This window comes from Ambystoma mexicanum, chromosome 4p, assembly GCF_040938575.1.
Source record: "Ambystoma mexicanum isolate Mex_15411 chromosome 4p, UKY_AmexF1_1, whole genome shotgun sequence".
Classification (NCBI taxonomy): domain Eukaryota; kingdom Metazoa; phylum Chordata; class Amphibia; order Caudata; family Ambystomatidae; genus Ambystoma; species Ambystoma mexicanum.
Genome location: NC_090927.1, coordinates 680,634,241 through 680,657,201, shown reverse-complemented (window position 1 = coordinate 680,657,201; position 22,961 = coordinate 680,634,241). Strand labels below are relative to the sequence as shown.

Below are 22,961 nucleotides of genomic sequence, written 5' to 3'. Positions count from 1 at the left end.
AATTAAAATAATTGTTACAATCTTATGCAAATGCAGTAATACTAGTATGCTATCATATTTGAATTCACAATCTATGAGGCTCACATGTTACTATCTACTCTTCAATCGTATCCACATAGCGGAAGCTAAACCTCTACGTCTAAGGAAGGATTCTATTAGACTGATATAACCATGGAATTTCTGTTTGTTGAAGGCCAGAGAGAATTTCTGTTTGTTGAAACACTTGTGTACGAGCACATATAAATAAAATATCAATTCATTTAATTTCAATTGAAGTTAGATAAAAGGCTAATAGAGCCATGCCCATGCATGCATCGTTTATGCAGAGATACTGGTATCTGCTGCAAAGCTACAGACCTAAAACAGTAACTTCCTGTTTCTATGTAGCAACTTACAAAAAAGAGGACGAAGACTAGTCCATTTCTTGAAGTTCCTGAACCTTCAATTTTAAAGCGAATTACAGAACATTCCAAAAGCTTGGTATCATGCTAGCACTCTTTGCTAATGAAGCTTACTCTTTGGAAATTGTGAATTTAGAGGAAGGTAGATCTTTCTAAATGTTTAAACACTCTAAATTAGTGCTTTGCCAGCAGTATTCTGTAAGGTATAATCTTCCCTTTTGCATTAGCTATTTTGTAGACATATACTTTGGTTTGGACAATAAATGCTTACATGTTTGCACTAATTGAAGCAACTCGTCGGGTTATTCCAATGTGTCTTGCAACGTGATTGAGGAACAATAATTCTTCATAGGTCCATGGTGTTGTTATGGTCTTGTGCATGAACACACCGTCTAGCTAACTTGTTTCCGGCATAATAGAAGGTTAGATGCATGCTAGGGAAGGACATGAGGGCACACTCCATTCCCTCCATACAAACAGTAATAGCTGCAAACACTTTCAATTCCTGGCTAGAATCCCTGGAAGAGGTACAGTAGAAAGCATCTAACTCTCAGAAGGGCATCCCACACGTTTACTCCACACATCATACAGCAGTTCAAGCAAATATCATGTGAGACACTTGTCACACTGATGAATGTGTGCATGCTGCACAATCACGTTGGGTATTAAGCCTCAAAGCGCTATCCGCCACTAGAATCGCAGCTGACCTCACTTCATAATTGTCTGTGGAAGATCTGTGAAACCTCTGCAACCAGGAGGGTTCCGCCAAGAGCCCAGAACCTGTGTGTTCATTGGCATGATGGATGTTGGTGATTTAATGTCTAAACATACAAGAAGCATGCCCTAACCTTCCCTGGTGACAGTAAAATGACCAGCACAAGCAATTATGACTAAGCATGCTGCTTTTGTTTGTGAATCTACTAATCTACGCTTAGCGTAAACAATTATTACTCTACTATACATGAGTCCAACCTGTAATCGTTTTCCCGGAATGCTTCCATTATCTGTCACTGTGTTGATCTTCCTCTTGTCACTTAAGCTAGTTACCCTCTGAGCAGGCTTTGGCATTTTGTCGTTCTGGCACCTCGAAACAGGATCGCTCGCCACATTTGTAGCCTGCAATTTAATAAATAAATAAAGAGGTAACCGCAAATGTGATGTGGCTTGCTTCTGCTACACGTGCAAGCCCAACAGCGTTGCTGAGATAGATACTCTGTACACCTCCTGGCACAACATCTAATCTCAATTAACGTATGTTTCTATTTAACAAATGCTGAAGGGTTAAGTATGCAGGGAGTCTTTCACACAAATTATCAGAAATAACAGAAACTAGGTGCACATTTGATTAGGAAAATACACACATGTGGTTTTAAGTTCATCAAATGTGTTTCCTCATGTTCTACCCATATGAAAATGAAAAATAATACAGGCCGATTGGGCTTTCAGAGCTCTCAAGTTCTCCCCATCAGGTATGAGTAGACCTGGGGAGAGTTGCTTGTGGGTATTTTCAGATCTATATGGATGAGTCAGGTCAATTTACAAGTTTTGTGACGTTCTCTTAAAGCTTGAATTTACCCAAATCTCCTTCAACAGCCATGTTTCTTTACTGGACGGGGAACAGGGAGGAGGGTGTGGGGACGTATAGAAATAATAGCAGATACGGTCAGCAAAAGAAATGTCACATGGTGCCTTCAGAGCGAGGAAAGGCTACAGCATAAGAGAACACCTTCCACCACCACCACTCAAACACCTTCCCCCCTATTATGAGTCCACATGCCAACCCATCACCTCCTACTGCCCAGAACAAACATCAGATCTTTGTGCGCCCACGCTATAGAAGCTCATGACCTCATCATCGACAACCAAATCGACCTGCCATCACAGAATCTTGGCTACATAGTGCTTCAAGCCATATGCTCAGCATTGCTATTTCCCACAACTACTCGATCCACAGAACCGACGGTGCCAACGGCATTGGTGGTTGAGTCACCGTCATCTACAAATCTGACCTCTATATCTGCTCCATTGCTCTGCCTCCTACTAAGGGATATGAAACACTATTAAACTTAAGATTAAACCCCAGACTTTTATCACTATCTCTTGCTCTACCGTCAACCTAATGCCATCAGCTCCCCCGACACCTGAGTCGGAAATGATCCTCCTCATAACACCCTTCCTCAAACCAGTCAACAAAAGCATAATTTTAGGTGACTTCAATCTGGTTTTCAATGATCCCACTGATCATAAAGCTACCACTGTTGTCCAAGCCTTCCACAAAATGAACTTTTCACAACTTGTGTATGCCCCTACCCACATAAAAGGATGCACATTCCACTGAATACTTACAACTAACTCGGCCATAGACATATCTCTCATCAGCCCCGCCCCATGGTCTGATCACCATCTGATTGAAGTTAAACACTCAAACCCCCTGAACAACAACACCTGACCACCACCCATCCAAGCGATGAAGCACTCAGAAGCTCACTCATGAAACTCTTAAACCCACCTTGGTCACTCTCATTGAAACACAGCCTGCCAACTGCATGGCTCTCACCAACCACTACCACAACAGCCTCCTAATCATGCTAGATTCAACATGCTCCCTTCAAAAACAAATCTCTGAAACCTTTCAAACCCACTAACATCTGATTCACAGATGAACTAGTTCTGCTCTGTAGACAGAAAAGAGCCATTGAGCATCTACATAAGAAACACCCCACCCCCAAGAATGCCCCCCTAATCGCCACCACTTCCAAGACCTACAAGGATGCTATTTTTGTGACTAAAGCGGCTTCCTATGACAACAGAATTATCACAGCAAGCTCCAACACCAAAAAGCTCTTCACAATCTTGTGCAAATTCAATAACCCTTGTGCACAAACCTCATTAGTTCAGCCTGACAAAGCATGGTGCACCACTATTGAAACTGCTCTAACTACCAAAAATCAATGTACTCATAATAACGACTAAAAAAGTCCTCCTTACTGCCAAACCTATGCACCGGTCCATCATAATACCGCCCAAGCCTAGCCCCCAACTCCCCTCTGGAGCCAGTCCCTAGCTCCTTCTTTCAACCTGTATCCAATGTGTCTGTTCTGAATACCATCCTGTCCCTCAAACTCTCCAACTTCAAAGGAGATACCTGCCCTGCCAACATTATAAAGCTCTGCGTCCCCAGCCGTACCCCCATCATTACAGAATGTGTTAACTCCTCATTCAATTCATGCGAAATACCCACTACTATGAAAGCCGCCTGGGTCACCTGCTACTAGAAAAAACTCCCTGGACCCGACAGTACCTACCAACTACAGGCCCATCACCACAGTACCCTTCCTGCTCAAAATCCTAGACCCCATTGCTTAAATACAATGCCAGCAATTCCTAGAACAACACTCTCTCCTTGGCGTCAGACAATCTGGTTTCCGACCAAAACACTACTGAAACTGCCCTTATCGACCTAAAAATGCAACCTGACAGAATTAAAGATGTTGGCAATGCTGCCATCTTACTATTGGATGGCTATCCATAATCTTTGCCTCAAACGATGAGAAGACAGAGTTACTCATTGTAGGCTCAATCGCTCGCCTCAAAGGGTTCATAGCAGATCTGTACCACTAAAGGCAAGAACAGGAGGCACAGGTCACCACCACAAGCGGTGCTGCAGGTTCTGGACGTTTCACAGAAAAATTCTGTAGGCCGAAACGTTCCCAAACAACACAACACCCAGTAAGGCTTCAGAGGTTCATTAAGCTCTGTTTTTCATAGCGTGTCCAATAGGTTCACATAGGCCGATGTGTGAGAGATTGAGCTTGCCCTGGCTTTTTACCTTGCATCACATTTCCTTCTGCTACTTGCATTGCTCCACCTACAATGTGGAAGATCAAATTATAAGTAGAAGTGCTCAAATGTAAATCAAGATCAGAGAAAAGGCCAGAGAGGCAGAAGATTCCACAATGGACATCCGTCAATTTCAGATTTCTGCTCCATCAGCGAGACTTGTGAATAAAGGTAAAGGAAAACATGTTGATCGATAACATCACCATCATCACCATATCATCGATATACAGGCGAATTCGCCCAAATCTATGAAATAACTTGTCGACCAAAGCTAAAGCCTGATTTATAAAGTGTTTTCATATGGAAATGTAGCTGGTCCTCCAACGCTTCAAAGCATGAAACGAGTTCTTGCCCTTTCTGGTCCTAATCTAGAGTCCTTTAAGCTGTTTTTAGTTGTGTGTGAAGACTTTTCTGTTACCTGTAACCTACACATTTCACGAATGCAAAGCCTTTCATTTTAGGAACCGGAGGCCTAATTTTATCAAATATAATCAACGGAGCAGATTCTAAAACATTCTTGTGATGTACTCATTGCCAGAACGTATGAAATTGGTATATATTGATTCAGCGGTTAAAGAAAAGGCCAGCGGAATACACAAATGCCAGGAACTACAATGTGCTGTAGAATGTGCAGATTTCAGCAGGTAAAAATGATTTCTTGGCTCTGATTATTAGAAATCCACAGAAACCAATTATCTAACATATACTCTGTTACAGACAAATGTGACTGCCAGTTAAATGTTCTATGAAAAACGAATATTCCTGAAAAGAAGGGCCTGCAATTAACATTTTTTTGAAAACATTTACCATCATCGCTGCGCAGTAAGCACAAATCTGGGAAAATATAGACTGTGTTTTGGTACAGTACTTCAACGGAACATTCCAGAAACCCTGCTGAAAAACCTGGTTGAGTGCAAATGCGGCCTTCCAAGCGCCGCGTCTACAGCATTATCTATCAGAGAGGCTGCAGCTCTGGGTGGGATTAACCTGACAATAGTTTCAGAAATTAAGAAGTTTATTATCTCAGAGGATTGCTAAATACTTTATAGGAAAGCAAGAAAGAAAGCACTGCTTTGGCAGCGTTTCAAAATTACCTAGAGTTTTGACAAATAGATGGTACCGCTAGCGATTTAAATATGCAAATGTCTTCCTTACCATGTACAGACCTAGCAGCACTTCTGGCCTTTCTTGGAAGATTTATGTGTGTTTTGCATGTCTGAGTCCCACAAGGGCAGCCAGAATGCGGCAATGATTAATCACTGTTCTTCACTAGTGTCAACAGAAATAGAAGAAAAAAAACATTGGTGTGCAAATTGTTGTTATCCCTAGGCAGCCATCTTGTGTGAGCTTTTCTTAGTGACCTCTTTCTTTTCTCGAGAAATGTTTGCAACCCGGAATCCTCTTTTGGTGCACTGTGCGCCTACACACTTTATTAGCTCTGCACATGTGAAAAATCAAACAACTGTTTAACAGCCTTCCACTATTCAAACTGACAAAAACTATAACTTGTACAAAATTGTTTTTTTTTCTTCAAGAAAGCAATTCATTGTATATAAATAGTACCTTTAATTACAGGTTCTGTTATCATAGACGAGGGGGTCACCCAACTGATCCAATCGCATGCAACGTTCGACAAGTTCCCGAATCCTGGCCTACACAACTGGACGCACAACAGTCCATGGCATCGCAAGTTGCAGAAGAAGTTAAGGACTCATTATCCCCTTTATCACTCTACACTGCAATTGCCGGCAGCCGTGACTCTGGTTGTGCCCCTCTTGCCCCAAATTTGGCACCCGAAAGGCCTGATTCCCCGCCTGCAGAGAGTGTAATGTCCAGAAGCATGTATACTGTTAAGGTTAGGCAGATACCTCCCTATGCTCACTTCCTTGAGTAGAAGCGGCCTCCTGGATCGACTTCAGATCCCTGGGCATATACAATAAGATCGAGCCCTATCAACTCAGCGGTATCTTGCGTTCTTCTGCACCGGAGTGTCTGGCTAGCGCTGTTTGAGAAAAGAGTGTAGGCGGCTGGGTCTTTACATGCACTGTGGCAAAACGTGGGCAGCAACTCCCATGACAGCGCAATTGAAGAACAATCCCTCTTCAGAAAGAACATGAGTGCGCACTTTTTTTCTCATGATCCAGCTACCTGGCTGTGTGATGTTAAGAGCCAAAAGGACACCACATGGCGGCCACAGTTTGCTCTCAATAAGTTAATTTCAAGTTCGCATGGAGTATTCTGGGCCTAAACATGCAATTGCCTGTATCAAAATCATATACTGCGTATGATATGATATATTTTATTTATATCGCGCCTATACACAAGTGTTTCAAGGTGCGACGAGGTGAGGGAGGAGAACAAGAGGGAACAAGACAACGATCTTACTAGGCCCAGTGACATTGAGAGCGCGCAAGTGCAGGGGAGAGGGAAGGGGAGAAGTGCCAGGGGAAGGGGAGGAGGAGCAAGTGCAAGACATAGGATTAGATATTGAAAACAAGAAGCGTGGCCAGCAGGTGACAGTGCAAGGGTTAAGTGCAGAAAAACAGGTGATAGATAAGTGTAAGTATGGGGGGTTGTAGGGTTGCAGATACAGACCCAAGTGCAGGGTTCGCCAGGGGGGCAGTGCAGGTGTGCAACTGGGAGGGCAGGAACCTGGGTCCGTGGTTCAGAGGGTAGCCAGGTAACCATTGCAGTATCGGACAGGAGATCAGCAAGGTAGCGGAAGAGGTGAAGTCAGAAGCAAAGAGCAAAGTTTAGAGCTGGTTCTGGATCCGGAGATGGTTCTGCTCAAGTTTCACAGAGGCAGATAGGCTGTTCCAGAGGGAGGCGCCAGCCGAAGAGAGAGATCTGCCCCCAACACGTTGCTTGGAAAAGCGACTGACCTTCAAGGAGTTGGAGGAGCGAAATGCTCGAGTAGGAAGATACTTCAAAAGAGGAAGCTGGAGATATTTTGGTCCCAGGCCCCGGTAGGCCTTGTGGACAATGCAAAGGATCATGAACTTGATACTTGCAGCCACTGGGAGCCAATGGAGAGATTTCAGTGCTAGAGAGAAACGATCCCTGGGCTTGAGGCCAAGGACAAATCCTGCAGTCCTGTTCTGGATGAGTTACAGAGGATGGAGAGTGGAGGCAGGCAGATTTAAAAGGAAGCTGTTAAAGTAGTCAAGCCTAAAGAGAACCAGAGCTCTAGATATAGTGAGCTTCTGGGGGAAGGAGAGGAAAGGAAGAATACCTCTGAAGAGATGCATTTGGTAGTTCGACTTCTTAGAGACGTCAGAGATATGAGGAGAGAATGAGAGAGAGGAGTCAAAGATAACACTGAGGTTCTTAGCCTCGGAGGTGGGAGCAGCAGGAGGGCCAAGGGAGGCCAGCCAGAGAGTGGCAGGAAAGAGGGGTGCGGGTGTGCCGATGAGGAGGATCTCTGTCTTGTTTACATTCAGGCAGAGATCATTGGCGGCGCACCGCTCCTAGATTGCAGTCAGACAATCCAGGATGAGAGAGGGAGAAGAGGCGGCAGAAGGGAGCCTGAAGGCGAGCTGGATGTCATCCGCATAGCACTGCAAATTGGAGCAGAGATCGGCAATGCACTGGGTGATGGGTGCCAGGTATTGGTTGAAGAACCAGGGAGAAAAGTTAGACCTATGGAGAACACCGCAGGTGGAGAGAGAGACAGAGGAGAGGAGAGGAAGGACCCAAGTTGGACCTGGGAGGGTCGGTCAGAGAGGATATAAGTCAGCCGCCAGGCCAGAGCCTGATAAGTGATACCCAGGTTATCATGGAGCCAGTTGAGCAGGATGGCATGGTTGACCGTGTCAAAGGCAGAAGATAGATCAAGAAGCATGAGGACAGAGGGGAGATTAGAATCAAGGTTAGAGAGCAGGTCTACATGGATGTTCAGGAGAGCAGTTTCTATGTTTCTGGCTGCTCTAAATCCAGACTGATGGTCATGGAGACAACCAACAGATTCAGTGTTAAGATTAAGCTGGGAGATGGCCAGCTTTTCCAGGAGTTTGCCCAGGAAAGGAGTGGTAGAGATAGGGCGATAGTTAGCCGGAAGGGAGGGGTCGGCTGAGGGTTTCTTGAGAAGAGGGTGCAAAAGAGAGTGCTTCGGGGGGAGGGGAAGGTCCCAGAGGCGAAAGAGTGGTTGCAGAAGTCAGCCAGGGCTGGGGCAAGGGTGTCAATGTGGTCTTTGATGGTTTTGGAAGAACAGGGAAGAACCTGTTTAGAAGAGGTTTTCATAGATCAGACTTGTCTTGAAACCTCATCTTGGGAGATGAGAGGAAAGGCAGAGAAGTGGGGGGTGGTCATAGGGGGGCCGGAGGAAGAGGAGAGAGTGGAGGGAGAGGCAGGAGAAGCTGAGAGGGTGGACAGGAAGTCCTGGGTTTTAGAGATGAAGTGAGAAGCCAGGGCCGTGCAGAGGGCCTGGGAAAGGACAGGATAGGTAGTGACTGCGGCAGGCTTAGCCAGTTCCTTGGAGATTTTAAAGAGTTCGGCCGAGTTTTAGATGCTGCAAAAATGCAGACTTGGATGTGTACTCTCTTCTTAGTGAGGACTGATAGTCGGTATTGCTTTTGGAGTAGGCGGCAGGCAAGTTTGTCAGAGGATGAACCTGATGCCAACCATTTCCTCTCAGCCACCCTACACTTGCGTTTAAGGGTGATGAGGTCTGAGTCATAACAGGAGTTGCACTTCATTTTAGGCTTCATGTGGATCCTCATGACAGGTGCAAATACATCGAGAGTATCAGAGATAGTAGAGTGGAGCATGGAAAGGGCTGTGTCAGGCTGTGAGTCCGCCAGAGGCTCAGGAGGGGGAGAGAAAGTTGCACCAAAATCCTGAACTGACACATGCTTTATGGGTCGAATGACTGAGAAGGTGGGTGGCAGTGAGGGGGTAGGTTTGGACTGAGGGGTAGAGAGAGAGAAATGAGAGGAAAGGAGACAGTGGTCACTCCAGGAGAGAGGAGTGGTGAGAGGGTTAGAGAGGGGGAGATCTGAGAAGATCAGAACATCAAGAGTGTGCCCTACAGAGTGAGTCGGGCAAAAGGGAAGAATAGAGAGAGAGAGAGAGAGAGAGAGAGAGAGAGTGTCGCAACGGTTGCGAAAGAGTCCTGTGGCAGGACAGGAAGCATCCAGGTCGATGTTGAAGTCTCCAAGGAGGAGGAGTTGAGTGGTCAAGGCCAGGAGGGAGGAGGAGAGGTCCGCGCGCTCAGAGAGGAAGGGGGAAATCTGACTAGGTGGTCAGTAGATAGTAGCCACTGTGAGAGAGTGGCCAGGAGAGAGAAAAAGCCTACAGACCAGGCATTAGAAGGAGTAGGCCTGCATAGGAATGATAGAGGCAGTAATCAACTCTGGGAAGATCAAGCCTACACTCCCACTGGAGCGGTTGGATCTGGGCGTGCAGAGGATCTTGTAGCCATCAGGAAAGAGAGCTCATGACAGAGCTGGCCATGAACCATGTCTCGGTGAGACCAAGGACATCAAGGTTGTGTTCTTCCAGGATATGGCAGATGTCAGAGGAGTGTTTAACAGTTGAGCAAGAGTTAAGAGTGGCAAGGTGGAGAAGGCTGCCATTCTTGAAAGACTACCGGGGAGGGGTACAAATCAGAGATACTCCCTGCAGACGTGTAGAAGGAGCCCGAGGGAGGGCAGAGGAGGTAGGAGGAGAGGGCAAGGTAGCCAAGGAGAAGGAATAGGGTGCCAGAGAAGTGGGAGAGGGTGGGGGCAAGGAAGCCAAAGAAGAGAGAGAAGGGACAGCAGGAGAAGAAAGGAAATTGATATGTCACAGGAAGCATCTGTCAAAGAGGAGGTTGGCCTGAGGGCCTTCGACCAAGACGGTGCCATTGAGGTAAACATTAATGAAGACCTTAGAGTAGTGGAAGGAATCAAGGAGGGCCTCTCACCTGGTGCCACCATTAATGGGAGAGGAGGTGTAAGGAGAGAGCACAGAGACCATATAAATAATCCATAGGTCTGGCGAAGGAACGACAAAGAGGATGTCAGCAAGGGTCTGTCTAGAGGAAGCGCTGATGTATGTATCAGCGATAGGGAGGCCTGGGTTGGAGACCAGGATAGAACTTCTTCCTACCAGACTTAGTGAGAAGGGAAGGGTAGTCGATAGAGAAACAGCAGTTGGAAAATATAAGAGAAACAGAGAGCGCCATAGGTGAAGTGGAGGGGGGGAGGAGAGAAGAGTGGAGGGGTGGAGACACAGGGGAGAACACAGGGGGTGCAAGCAGAAGAGACAGAACTTGACTGGGAAAAGCAAGGCAGGTAAAAACACAGTGGTCACTGGCCACAGCTAAATTCAAAAGTATAGCCAGGCAGATGAAAACAGTGGTCACTGGGCACAGCTAAATTCAAAGGTGTAGCAAGGCAGATGAAAACAGTGGTTACTGTGCACAGCTAAATTCAAAAGTATAGCCAGGCAGATAAAAACAGTGGTCACTGGCCACAGCTAAATTCAAAGGTATAGCAAGGCAGATGAAAACAATGGTCGCTGGGCACAGCTAAATTCAAAAGCAGATAGAACGCAATGCAGACGGAAAGAGGGAGGGAAAGTCAGAGTTGTGGGGGGGTGGTGTTGTGACTAACCCACAAGGAAGTGAAATGTTATGGAATGTTCAGCGGGCATCAAGAGAGTGCAGGATCAGGTTGCTTCCCAGGTCATCAGGCAGGGGGCCCCCCAATCCATCCAAATAGCGGACAGGGAGCAGACAGGGGCCTTAGGAGTGGGCCTTGTGGGAGGGACGGTCAAGCCTGCCTGCTTTCCAATAGTCTCAGATGATAAAGGTCTCAACCAATCCAAGGCCACAGCTTCAGTGCACCTGGCGCTCCTGTGCTCTAGGTGCGGGTGGTCATCTTGAAATGGCAAGCCCAAACAAAGAAAGAAAGTAGTGCTTCCAAAAAACGATTGACTCGCCCAAAGTTTATTTTTATTTTTTAAATTAAGGGAGAGAAAACGCTGCAGGAGGGCATAAAGAAAGATTTAAGGGCAATATTTGCACGATCGTGCGCACAGCTGCAATATGCCCAGGGGGGTTACCTTCCTTCCGTGAATGTGAAGAAAGCACTGGAGTGCTCGCGGTCGGTGGAAGAGGCACTGCAGCAGTCCGACACAATGCAGCCATCAGTGAGAGTGGGGGAAAGAAGAAGTGATGAGGCAAGCAGCGACCAGGAGTGGGCGTGTAGTCTTTTTTACTCCAAGAAGTAACTATGGTGCCTTAAGAACTGGTAAAAAAAATCCCATCTGAAATGTTATCCTGATCACTGTAACTAAACATTTGTTTATCAAATGCACATTAATCCCCACAGTCCTTTCCCTCTGGTCCAATTTAAAATGGTTGTGGAAGGCTCTGCCACTGCGTATCGCCACAGCCTAATCTATGCCATCTGCCATTGCCAAGTGTCACCTTCGTAAGATTTAAGAACAATCAATCAATTCATAAAGAATGGAAAACACTCACATCTAATGATCTCAATATGTGGAGTAGAATGGAAATTAGCAGAAACCACCCATAGGTTTCAAACACAAGCATTTACCATGAAACAAAATAACAGTGGCTGCACAGTGCTGAAAAGTCAATTTACAAGTGAATATATATATATATTCTTTATGTATTAATCACTTGTTAGGCGCTTATACAGGAAGCAACAACTGTTTCAAACAGTTAACTCACTCTACCAGGTACCAACAGTGGGCATAGAGAAAGTAGCATGTTTTTAACGGGTTATACATTCAATATCAAATAAATCAGTTCCTGTGTTGTAAAGCCGAGAAGGGTGTATGTCAGGACTGTCAGGCTCAGGTGGACGGTCATGATATTCCCATTTAAAAGTGAAGGAGAACAGTAGGCGAAGGATCTGGAATGGTGATTCAATCGAGGAAAATCGATTCCGTAGCGAATGTGTGGATCCCCCCCTCCTATTCAGAAGCGCTGAATCTTATGGGAGGCCGCTTTCTCAGTGAATCCAAATGGCAACCTCTATTTCTGTCGTGCAGCGGCGCAAGGAGCAGATGTGTGTTAAAAAGGGACATGATTCTGGCACTTCAGTCCCAACCAAAGCCTATGATACTTATCCAGTTCCACGAATCTGTGATGAAGTTGGTCACACCCTTTTGCCTGGCCTGCTGTTGTCATAGTTTGCGTTTCAGCATTATAAGGAGCAGTGAGTAACATAACATAACAGGTGTATTTGTAAACCGCACGTTCACCCCTGAAGAGGCATCTTGTTGCTAATGGCAGCTGTGTATTGTTACCCAACTTAATGATATTCATTTTATCGACCTTGGAAGGGTGAAGGGCTGAGTGTACTTGCCGGGATTCAAACTTGTGCCCATGAGGCCAAACACAGGCCCCTGTTGTGGATGCATTAGTCCACTGAGCCACAGACCCGGCTTGTCCCCCAAAGGTTCTTGGATTTTATTTTGGGGCTACCATTTTAAACATTCAACCAAGACCGTTGCTGTCCATGTATTGACTTCAGGGCCACAATGTCTCTTCCAGCCTTTAATTTTGCATACACATACAGTCATGTGTAGAACTGCTGTTCCAGTGTGGTACCTATTTGGTCATCATCCCTGTTTTGCTAGAAGTGGCTTCAAGTGCTAGCAGGTTCCACAATGAATACATAAACATGTGAGTGATTTTCTTTAGTAATGAACCACATTGTAATGTTATGTTATGTTAAAAGAATGTAATGAGCGCACGTTCACCCACAGGCTTCTTGGCACTGGTTGTGCGGAGGGAGAATGATATAAATAGAGCTAAAATAGGAGCGTCGTAAGCGAACGGCGAAAGACAAAATGATCCACAGTCCCACGTAATGTGAGAGGCAAATCGTTCCAGGCTCTGGTGGCAGCTACTGAAAACACATGCCCGCCTGTTCTTGAGAGTCTGCACCGGGGAACTGTCACTCTCACAGGCAGAGTGAGAGCGCAGCATACGCGCCAGAGCATAGGGTACAAAGCTATTCTGCTCCAAGGCCATAGAAGACCCGGCGCACCATGCACAACACCTTGAAAAGAACGCGGCTTTCAGCAGGAAGCCAATTAAGTTTCTTTTAATAAGGGGGGGAATTTTTGAAGTACCTGCAGCCGGTTGAGAAGGCAGAGAAGTTGAGCCAGATAAAGTGAGTTGCAGTAGTAAAGCCCACTCAAAACCAGCACCGCTACTACCGGAGCCTAACACTCGGCTGTAATTAAAGGGAGGACCTTCAGAAGAATCTGGAGCTTGAAATGCACAGTTTTGCAAAACTGTCGCCACCTGCCCATCCGTGGCAAGAGATGCTGAGAGTCTGACCCCCAGATTTTTGACTGACGACACAGGCAAGGGAAGAGGCCCAAGGCAAGCAGGCCAGAAACTCTGTGGTCCAATAATGAAGGGGGGAGGAAGTACCCACAACCAGAACCTCAGTTTTACTGCCTTTAAGTTTTAACCAATTGGATTTCATCCATGCTCCGAGATCCTCCCGACACTTCCTCAGCTGTGCCGCTTTATCGGCTTGAGTCAGGTCCAGATGAACCAAAATTAGGGTTTCACCTGCATACGGATAATAACGGAACCCGTGAGACAGAATGAGAAGCAGGGGGGGCCTGATATAAACATTTAAACAGAATGGGGGACAGCACGGACCCCTGAGGGACACCACAGAAGAGTGAAACTGGACTAGAATAACAAGGGGGCAGTGAGACAGATTGTGAACGAACAATCAGGAAAGCCACGAACCAGTCGAGAATCTGGCCAGACAGACCAGCGTCAGTGAGCCGCGAGATCAGGGTAGGATGATCGAGAGTGTCGAAAGCGACGAAAAGATCCAGCAGCAGAACTGCTCCAACACCTCCCTGATCCACCAAGTGGGCTAGGTTGTCAAGAACCGAGTTCAGGACTGATTCCGTGCCTCTGCCTGGCCAGAAGACAGACTGAAACGGATCAAAATAATGAGAAGATTCCAAAAAGGTGGACAGCAGAGGAGAAACCAGTGCTTCCAGTACCTTCATCAGAAAGGGGAGTTTGCCCAATGATATATTCTGAGATCCTCTAGGATCACACAACAAGCTTCTGCAACAGATCTGGAAGGAACAAGGAAACCCACAGTAATGAATGCCTACTTAGACCAGACACAGCCTAAAACACCTGAAAACAGGTAGGACATATGATGGTGTCGGATGCTCTAGTGTTGCCAAACAGTATCATTTGTGTGCAAAGCAGCCATCTTCATCCAGACTTATGAAAAGGTAATCTGGAAGAGAACTGGTGAATCTTACCAGTCATTTGGGAGCCAGGACTGCAAATCTGTTGTCTCGCTAGTGTTTCAATTACAAAGAAGGCACCACCAGTAAATCTTGATCTATTGAGCAAAGCACCCAAATAAGCTCAGAGTGATGAATCTTTATCTCCAGAGATTCAAGGCCCAATCAGTAAACAGAAGTGAAGGTCAGGCACAGAATTCTGAAAAGAGACTTCCAATGGGGCCGACGTAGAGATCTCCATTAAAAAGAAACATCTTCACATTTTTAAAGACGGTGCTTAGGTAATCTGATAGATTTTGCACACTGTGCCAGCTCAATGCCCGATAAGCAGGTGTCATTGACTGTACCACCAACTCATGTTGCTCTTTTGTGGCCAGTGGTAGCAATGTCCAAGGTTGTTGGAGCCTTAAAATGACGGTTTGCAAAGCAAAGCTAGGATTTGCATCCTAAATCACGCCCAGGTGTTTCACCTTAGTGGAGTACACTGAGTTCAGTCTGAAAAGACTCAGGGAGGGAGACATGATGATCGGCAGGTTGGTAAAGTGCCAGGGTATGAAAAAAAGCACATATGTCTTTCTGGTATTTCATTTCAGATCAGATCAGAGACGCTCATCCAGTTAACCACAACACTGCTGCCCGGCTCTGCCCATCATGAGCAAAAGGGGTGTCAGTGCTATACCTGGGTGGAAGCCTGACGGAAAGAGTTTAAGCACAGGCAGTGCAGGGGTTCACTGTGGGTCAGGGTTAATGAAGAAGACAAGAATGGGCAGGTGTGCAAGGGGTGGACTGGCCTGCAGGGAATTCTGGAATGTTCCCAGTGGGCCTCAGCACCAAAAGCTGCTCTTGTGTGGGTACCTTGATATTATGTTCCTCTTATCCTGTCCTATTCACCCCACTCCCTTCCTTCCATCTCACCTCATCCCCTACATTTTTTAAGTTAAGTATTTGTTATAAAGCTTCCAGTATGTTATTCCTCTCTTTAACAAAAGATATGTGTCTGTTTAGTGTTATGTTTACCTACTGTTTAATCCCTATACAGGGACAAATGTGATTTAAAAATCACAGGTTGGAGCGATTTCTTCCAAATATTCTTGTAGGAGAACCCACCAAACCCTACAGAGTATAATATCGGGCCACTTTGAAAATCATGTCCAGGGCCGCATTCGACTCCCAGTCCACCCATTAAGGTGAGGTATGTGTCAGACGTCAAGGCAGTGTTTCTAATGAACAAAGCAATTCTGGCTTCCTAGCCAGTGAATATGGTGAACACATAGATGATGAGAAAAGTGAACTTTAAGGGGGTTTAATAATGGTGGAACAATGTGAGGCATTGGTCTTATCAGAAAATGCATAGTTGTATGTGTGGCCAAACTGCTAGAATCTTAGAAATCAAGTGTCTACCCTGTTTGCTCAGAGGGTTGGAGCTGGATTTGTCCAGGGTCCACTGAGTTCGGTAGACAACTTCTGTGATGAAGAAACACTTCCATTTCTTGCGTTGGGAAGTGTGTGGTTGGAGTCTCTGGGGCAGGAAAACTCCCTCAACACCCTAGTGTTATAACATGCATTTAAAGTAATACACAAAGTTAAGGTTTGCATTGGTATTTCCTAGGCAGAGCGACGAGAAGACAGGTAGCAGACCACTTTACATTTCTACTGGAAGGATTTCTGCCTGGAGGCAAATATGAGATGCTATTCCTGCAAAATAGAATTGCTCCTGTTGCTCCGTCACGTCCTCCTCGCAAACATCTACATCTTGACAAAGCATTGCATGTTTAGACATTACAACTCGCAGGACACCTAAAAACACAAATGAGATAGCTACTACAGCATTAACCCTTCAGAGAAGTTATTCACAATTGATCGACCTTGAATTCAACTTTGACTTCCCAGGATAACTTATATGCAAATAAACACTAATGTCAAAGACTGGAAAAATAAGTACAACAATTTCTGCATGTTTCAATACACTACTGAACTACGAAATTGTTTAACAAAATACATTGTAAGCGTACATTGATTAAATCAACAAGTTGCATATAGTTTTTCATTGATGAATGTCATTTTATTGGTATACAAACGTTTCCTCTTTTTAAAACATTTTAAAATGGATACATGGCAATGGTCATGATTGACATCGAAAATCAACCACATTTGTTCTCATTCATAACATCGGCACAATCAATTTTGGAGTACAGGTTCCAATAATAACAAGCCACATTATTGTGTTTAGTGGTGACAATAATTCCCAGTCAGGCCTGATCACGACTTTGGCGGTAACGCCAGCGGTATTACCGCCGGCGGTATTAGCCCTACCGCCGGATCACGAGTTTGACGGCAATGTAATTCCTTATTCCCCATTGAGGACATTCGGGAATGCCCCATTCCCCCTTGGGTCAAGAGCTGGGGCGAAAATCCGCCGAAGTCCCGATTTGGGGGTCCCTTAAATCCGGCGGTAATAGCGCGACCGCCGGATTTAAGGGTTACCGCCAAAGTCATGATGAGGCCCAGAGTGTTTCGGCCTTGTGTGAGCTAACCACTTATTGCTCCAAATCTACTATGGACTTCATCAGGACAGCTACTACTTTTCATCAATTAATGTATGCCCATGTAGACTAGAAACATTGATATCTCCATCATTCTAAAATAAAAACGAATTAATTGATATTAATGCTAATGAACTTCGTGTATGCCCTCATAAAAAATGAAAGTCCAAATTATTAAGAATTGTCACAATTTATTCTTACAGCTTGATTACTCACAATACCCAATGCCTGTATTGACTACGGAAATCTTCTCAAAGCAACATTTGTGTCCTAGTGAAAAAACAAAAACCACTTAAGTTGAGGTTCAACAAAACCAATGACTTTCTATTATGATACCCTTTGTAGGCTGCAGTGAATATATCATTTAATACCTTTTTAATGTAATTGATGTCGTCCGCATACATAGCCGCCAATGTCACACAGCAGTATACATGACGTGACAGCACCTAGATGCTTGCGCCTCCATTCCTGTTGGAAGATCAGCGCTTTGTGAAGCCATTATTACCACATTTGTAATGGCAACTACTTGTTGTACTTGTGTTTCCAGCCTATGACATTATTATTTATTTGCATATAAGGTACCCTCTGCAGGAGGACATCACCCTTGTGGCATCTAGGGAGTCAGGTCCGCCCTGTTGATAAAAGGGCACACAGTGCGCATTACTTTAAACACCATAATGATTGCATTTCTCTGGATATTTCAGCACTATACCTGTGCATACGGCATACCAAATGTTCCTACAAAAGGAGGAAGCCCTTTCCTAAGCGCGACAGTGAGGCAAAGCTCTAACTCATCCTGGCCAGAGCCCAGGTGTTGTGGGGGGCCAAGCCTGCACAGCCAGGGTGCTGCCCCGACATTGAGCGCCAGATACTGATGCGGGGTGGCTGGATTTCTTTGAATACTTCAGCACTAGAGCTATGCTTCTGCAGTACCAAAGTTCTTGCAAGAGGAGGCCACCCTTTCCTAGAAGCCAGAGATAGACACTTGCTGATGCTCTCTTGTTTATTCTGCTAATTCTTGAATCAAGTCGTTCAAAATATCTCGGAAACATATACTTGATAGGAAGAGTATTGTGCTCACGAGGGCTTGTGTCAGGCACATGGCGCACATACCCGCATCGCCATCATTTTTGAGCAATCCAAGCAACACTCTTTTCGTATGGGACTATACCTTGGCTGCCTCGCCGATTGCTTCTGCATCATATAAACTTGTCCCAGAAGATGTATCTAAAATCCTGGCCTGGTCCTGTTCTAGAGATTGCAGCAGAGCCCTCGATGAAACCCACATCTTGCCCATGAAATGATAAACGTCAGCAACATTTCCCTTCGAATCCAGGGCTCTTTGAAACCACCATGTGTTCATGTCTTCCTGAAGGACACTTTCCACAAAACCCCTAAAGCTTTGCACAAATACAACAGTGTGTTTAAAAACGAGTGTGGCCTGCAATGCCAGCATATGTAAACCAAACGACAGCTATTAAGCAAATGTTTTCTAAACTGCGCCGCCTGGGTATTTGCAGCAGCGATTAACAGCACGATATGCTGTAAACAGATCGTATTCCTAATCTAAACGATTTGCAATTTGTTTAATGGCTTGCCATAACATACAGTAAGTCCCACCCAGGTCTGGGGCAGTGGAAAATGTCTATCCGAGTTCACAGTTGAAGGTCAACTTACTGCTTCACAGGGTTAGGGATGTGAGACCAACCATCACGTGCTGCATGAACTCAACTGGGAGATACTGTTTGCATGCGGTGGGGAGGCGCCCCGACTTCAGACCAAAGAGCATTTAATGGCACAAAAGGTTTAATCGGATTGCTAGCAATAGACCACTGAAAAAACAGCATATACATATTTAGAAAGAAAAAAAGTCTCTAACCACTTTGTCCTCCTGCGATAAGGCATCCAAGGAAGCAGATGGGAGGAAGAAAAGAAAGGAAGAGAACATTAAAAAGATAAGCAGGTATCTTAAAATGCAGTTCTAGAAACATTATCCACAGTGAACTCGTTTGCAAAAAGAATAATTGGCCACATCGATTATTGTCCATGCACAGAAAACGTATTTGAACATAGAGCTACGATTGCAATTTAAAGAAGCTAAAACAACATCATATGCCTCTGCTATATTGAATTTCCCCCAAACTATTTCTGATAGTCTAAAACACCATCCACAAGGATCTCCTTTCCTTTGACATTTTCACATGCCCAAGCTGAAACGTTAAAAAACTTAGTAAAATACAAAATGACACATTGTATTATTTGTATGGCTAAATATATATATATATACATTAATTGCAAATACTGCTCTCCAGTGGCAGAGGATAGTTTCAAAGGTCACAAGTGCATAACTGACCCAACGTCATTGCAGTCAGATTCAGTATTTTAACTTCTGCACCTCTGAACCAACATGTAATCATTGTTGACTTGTCAGTCTGGTGGCAGGGTAAGCTCTATAAATAAGCCATAACTGGTCTTGGTATGGGGACTGATAAGAGCCCACAATTATTAAAACCACAACACATTTGATATCATACAAGAGCCAACCCTGTAAGCACAGGTTGGTGATGTCAAGGCAATGTATATTCATGTCTGGTCCCCCGCCCTCCCTCCCCCCCCCCCCCCCCCGACAACCAGGATGCTGTCTTCCTTTGATTCCCTGGAAGGAAGGGTAAAACCTCCATAAGGCCATAGGAGCTCTCACAGGAGATCCCCTGGTAAACCTGCTTTAAAGGGGCACTCACATATTAAAGTCCGGCCATACACAAGGGTGCTGCACTACAGAGGGCCTTTGATGTCAGCATGGAGGGGAAAGGAGGAAGGTAAGAGTAGCCAGAGAATGCAAGTTGGATCTGGGAAGGTGTTCCAGCATTTTGCTATTCTGTTGGGGCTCGCTCCCTTCCTGTCCCCTCTGTTTTCTGCAAGACAAAGCACTCTGTGTATGGTGTCTTAAGGCAAGGGTGACGTGCTACAGGAACATGGTTTGGACGCCTTACAGCAACTTGCTCTTGACCAATTCCCAGTAACAATTTGCCTTTATAAGGAACGGGCCTCCCAGTCCTTCCTTGATTGAAGACAAGACAAATTCACGGGACCTCTATTGGGAGGGCAGATCAGTCCAAAGTTCTCCAACAGTAAGGGGAAGATAGAAGGCATCCAAGGCAGAGGAGACCTACGTCCCCTTACAGTCCCCAGGGAACAGGTGGGGAACATGCTGTTTGAACCAAGTCCTGTCCCTCTACCCGCTGCAGTGGACCCAGGCTCCCGACTGCAGCCGAGTCTTATTGTTTGCATGTTGTGACATTCGAAAGTCTAATCATTGCTAAACTGTGTTAGAAAGACTGCTGAAAGTAGTTGCTGCAGACAGCAGATTTACAAGTGAACATATTTTTTGTAATTGTCATTTTTATAATTGTTCTCCTCACCAGAAGTACTACTGAAACAGTGTGTTTGACAGTCGGAGCACAGAGTTGGTCTGCGCTTGTATGCAGGCTCTGTAAAAACTGTATTTAATCAAGGGGCTTTGGACTTACTCAGTGGGACTCCATTTCCCATCTGCCATGTGCCTATTTCCGGATTGTTCCGGTACAAAAGGGCATCTCCCATGCTCCATTGCAAAATTGCGAGTCTTATTGTTTGCATGTTGTGACATTCGAAAGCCTAATCTTTGCTAAACTATGTTAGAAAGACTGCTGAAAGTAGTTGCTGCAAACTGCTGATTAACGAGTGAACATAGTATTACAATTGTTCTGCTCACCAGAAATACTGGTGAGGCAGTTTGATTGACAGTCGGAGCACATTGTTGTGCTGCACTTGTACGCAGACTCTGTAAATACTGTGTTCAATAAAGGGCCTTTGAACTTATTCAGTAGGACTACATTTTCCATCTGCCCTGTGCCTATGTCTAGACACATCAGCATCTCTGCACCAGCACCAAGACGGTCTTCACCGGCATCTCCCAATTGAATCCCAATTGAATGCCATAGACTATCTGTTGTATCAGGTACTGACTTTGCCGGCTCTTAACTTTCTCCTCCCAAATATTGCTGTGAGCTGCTAGGCGGCCCACTCCCCTTTCAGGAATTAAGAATATAAAAAAAATAAGAATACTGCCCATCCATGACAGTAGTAAACAGAGCACTTAGCGTCTTCCAGTCTGTTGACTCGCCAAGCCATGGAAGAAACTCTGGGTTTACCATGGGTTATATGGATGGACTTACCCTGCTTCTGCAGGCACAAAAGGCCAATCGGCTGGCCATCATAAACACATAATTGCAGCCTAAAGCTCTCAGAGCTCTGGACTCAGAAACAGCCCATACTCTCGCCCCACACAGCCCTCATTTAGCAGCGGGATTCCTCCAGCCCCTGTCTACCCCTGTGAGCCTGACCCCTTCTGTCATTGGCGCACCACCTACTGCACCCGACTCGCTTCTTGAGACATTGACAGCTGTCCTTGGATCTGTGCCTGAGGCAAACAACGCCCCGTTACCTGCCATAGAGCAGGTTAGTCAAGGCCTTGCAGCCGCCTGTTCAACAGCCACTATGAGACCAGTCAGATGGTTCCAAGGGGGAAAAGAACCCCCAATCCTCTGGGAAAACAGAAGAATAATGATATATCGACTAAACAAATGAATGTCATGCAAATAATCCTGTTAAATACTAGGTCACTCAATAGGCATGCAAATGGCATTTACAACCTGATTCTTGAAAGGGACCTGGATACGCTATACCGCTCCGAAACCTGGATCTAGGAGGCCAGTGGCCCCATGATTGCACTGGCGGCTCCAGAGGGCTACTCTATATGGTATAAAGAACAGTCACTAAGTCATGGAGGTGGTGTAGCTATCATAGAGAAAAGCAAATTCAAACTTTTCCCCGGCGCTAGCACCTGCCAAGACTGTGAAATTCTGCAATTAAAAATACCCCTATCGCACCACTGCTGCACTGATTTTGTTCACATTTAGTACCCCCCTGTGGATATGCCGGGTGTTAATGAAGAGATCTCCCAGATCCTGAGTAACTCTCTTGGCCCAAATTGATCCATGCTCTTTCTGGGTGCCTTAAACCGTTGGCAAGGCAATAAGGCAGACAAAGAGGCCATTGGCCTGGAAGGCTCTCTCAAAGCCCTGGATTTCCAGGTCTGTAACAATGAACCTACCACAGCCAAGAATAACATTCTGGACTGGGTGGCTGCACGGAATCTAACAGTGCATATCGGCTCCACCTCCCCTTGTATTAAGTTTCAAGTTTGTTTCCAAGAACCGCTTCCCAAAATCAGTAATTTGCCCCAAAAAATTATCAGCCGCAATTTAAAAAAATTCAAGCCAACTGACTTGGAAGAGTGCTTAACAGCTATGTCCAGTACATCTGACATGGATACGACTGAGAACCTAGTATACACCTATAACAGCTTATTTATAGGACTACTCAATAGAAATGCTCCTTTTCAAAGCTCAGTCACTTATGGAGAATGCAGGCACGCAAAACTGGTTCTCTCCAGAACTTGCAAGTTTAAAAAAGACTAAAAGAAACCTAGAATCAAAATGGCTGAAAAAACCTTCAGAAGCTAACAAAGCCTTTGCTTCTAAAGTGCAAAAAGCACATGATAAGATCAAAAGGGATCTATCCACTGCTCCTGCAAGAACAGATGTGGCTGACCCTCCCTCCATAATACCGGATTGTCCAAAATGTAGATTGTCCTCTGTCATAGAAAGAACTCTTGAATCTTTGTGCCCAGCTTCCTGTCCTGGAAACATTGTTCCTCCTAAACTTATTCTGGAGCATAAAAAAGTCTTTGCCCCATTCCTGACCCGCCTAGTTCATGCCTCTTTTCGAGATAACCATGTACCTGTAGCCATCAAAGAAGTTTCAGTGTCCCGCTTGATTAAAAAACCAGGCCTAGACCCAAAGACAACCTCTAATCTATTAC

The 22,961-nt window shown here is 45.3% G+C and overlaps 1 protein-coding gene across 14 annotated transcripts in view; it reads right to left on the bottom strand.

Moving 5' to 3' along the window:
- RIMS1 (regulating synaptic membrane exocytosis 1) overlaps nt 1-22,961 on the bottom strand; it is a 1,643,460-nt gene that overhangs the window by 1,128,009 nt on the left and 492,490 nt on the right. For 9 of the 14 annotated variants that reach the window (XM_069606225.1, XM_069606239.1, XM_069606242.1 and 6 more), the window contains exon 4: nt 18,915-18,926. The exons of 4 other annotated variants lie outside the window; for them this stretch is intronic. In XM_069606225.1, coding sequence (XP_069462326.1) covers nt 18,915-18,926 — 12 coding nt within the window. Of the gene's footprint in view, nt 1-1,373; nt 1,513-18,914; nt 18,927-22,961 lie in introns of those variants that run through there. One more of the 14 variants, XM_069606226.1, reaches the window with a different exon arrangement.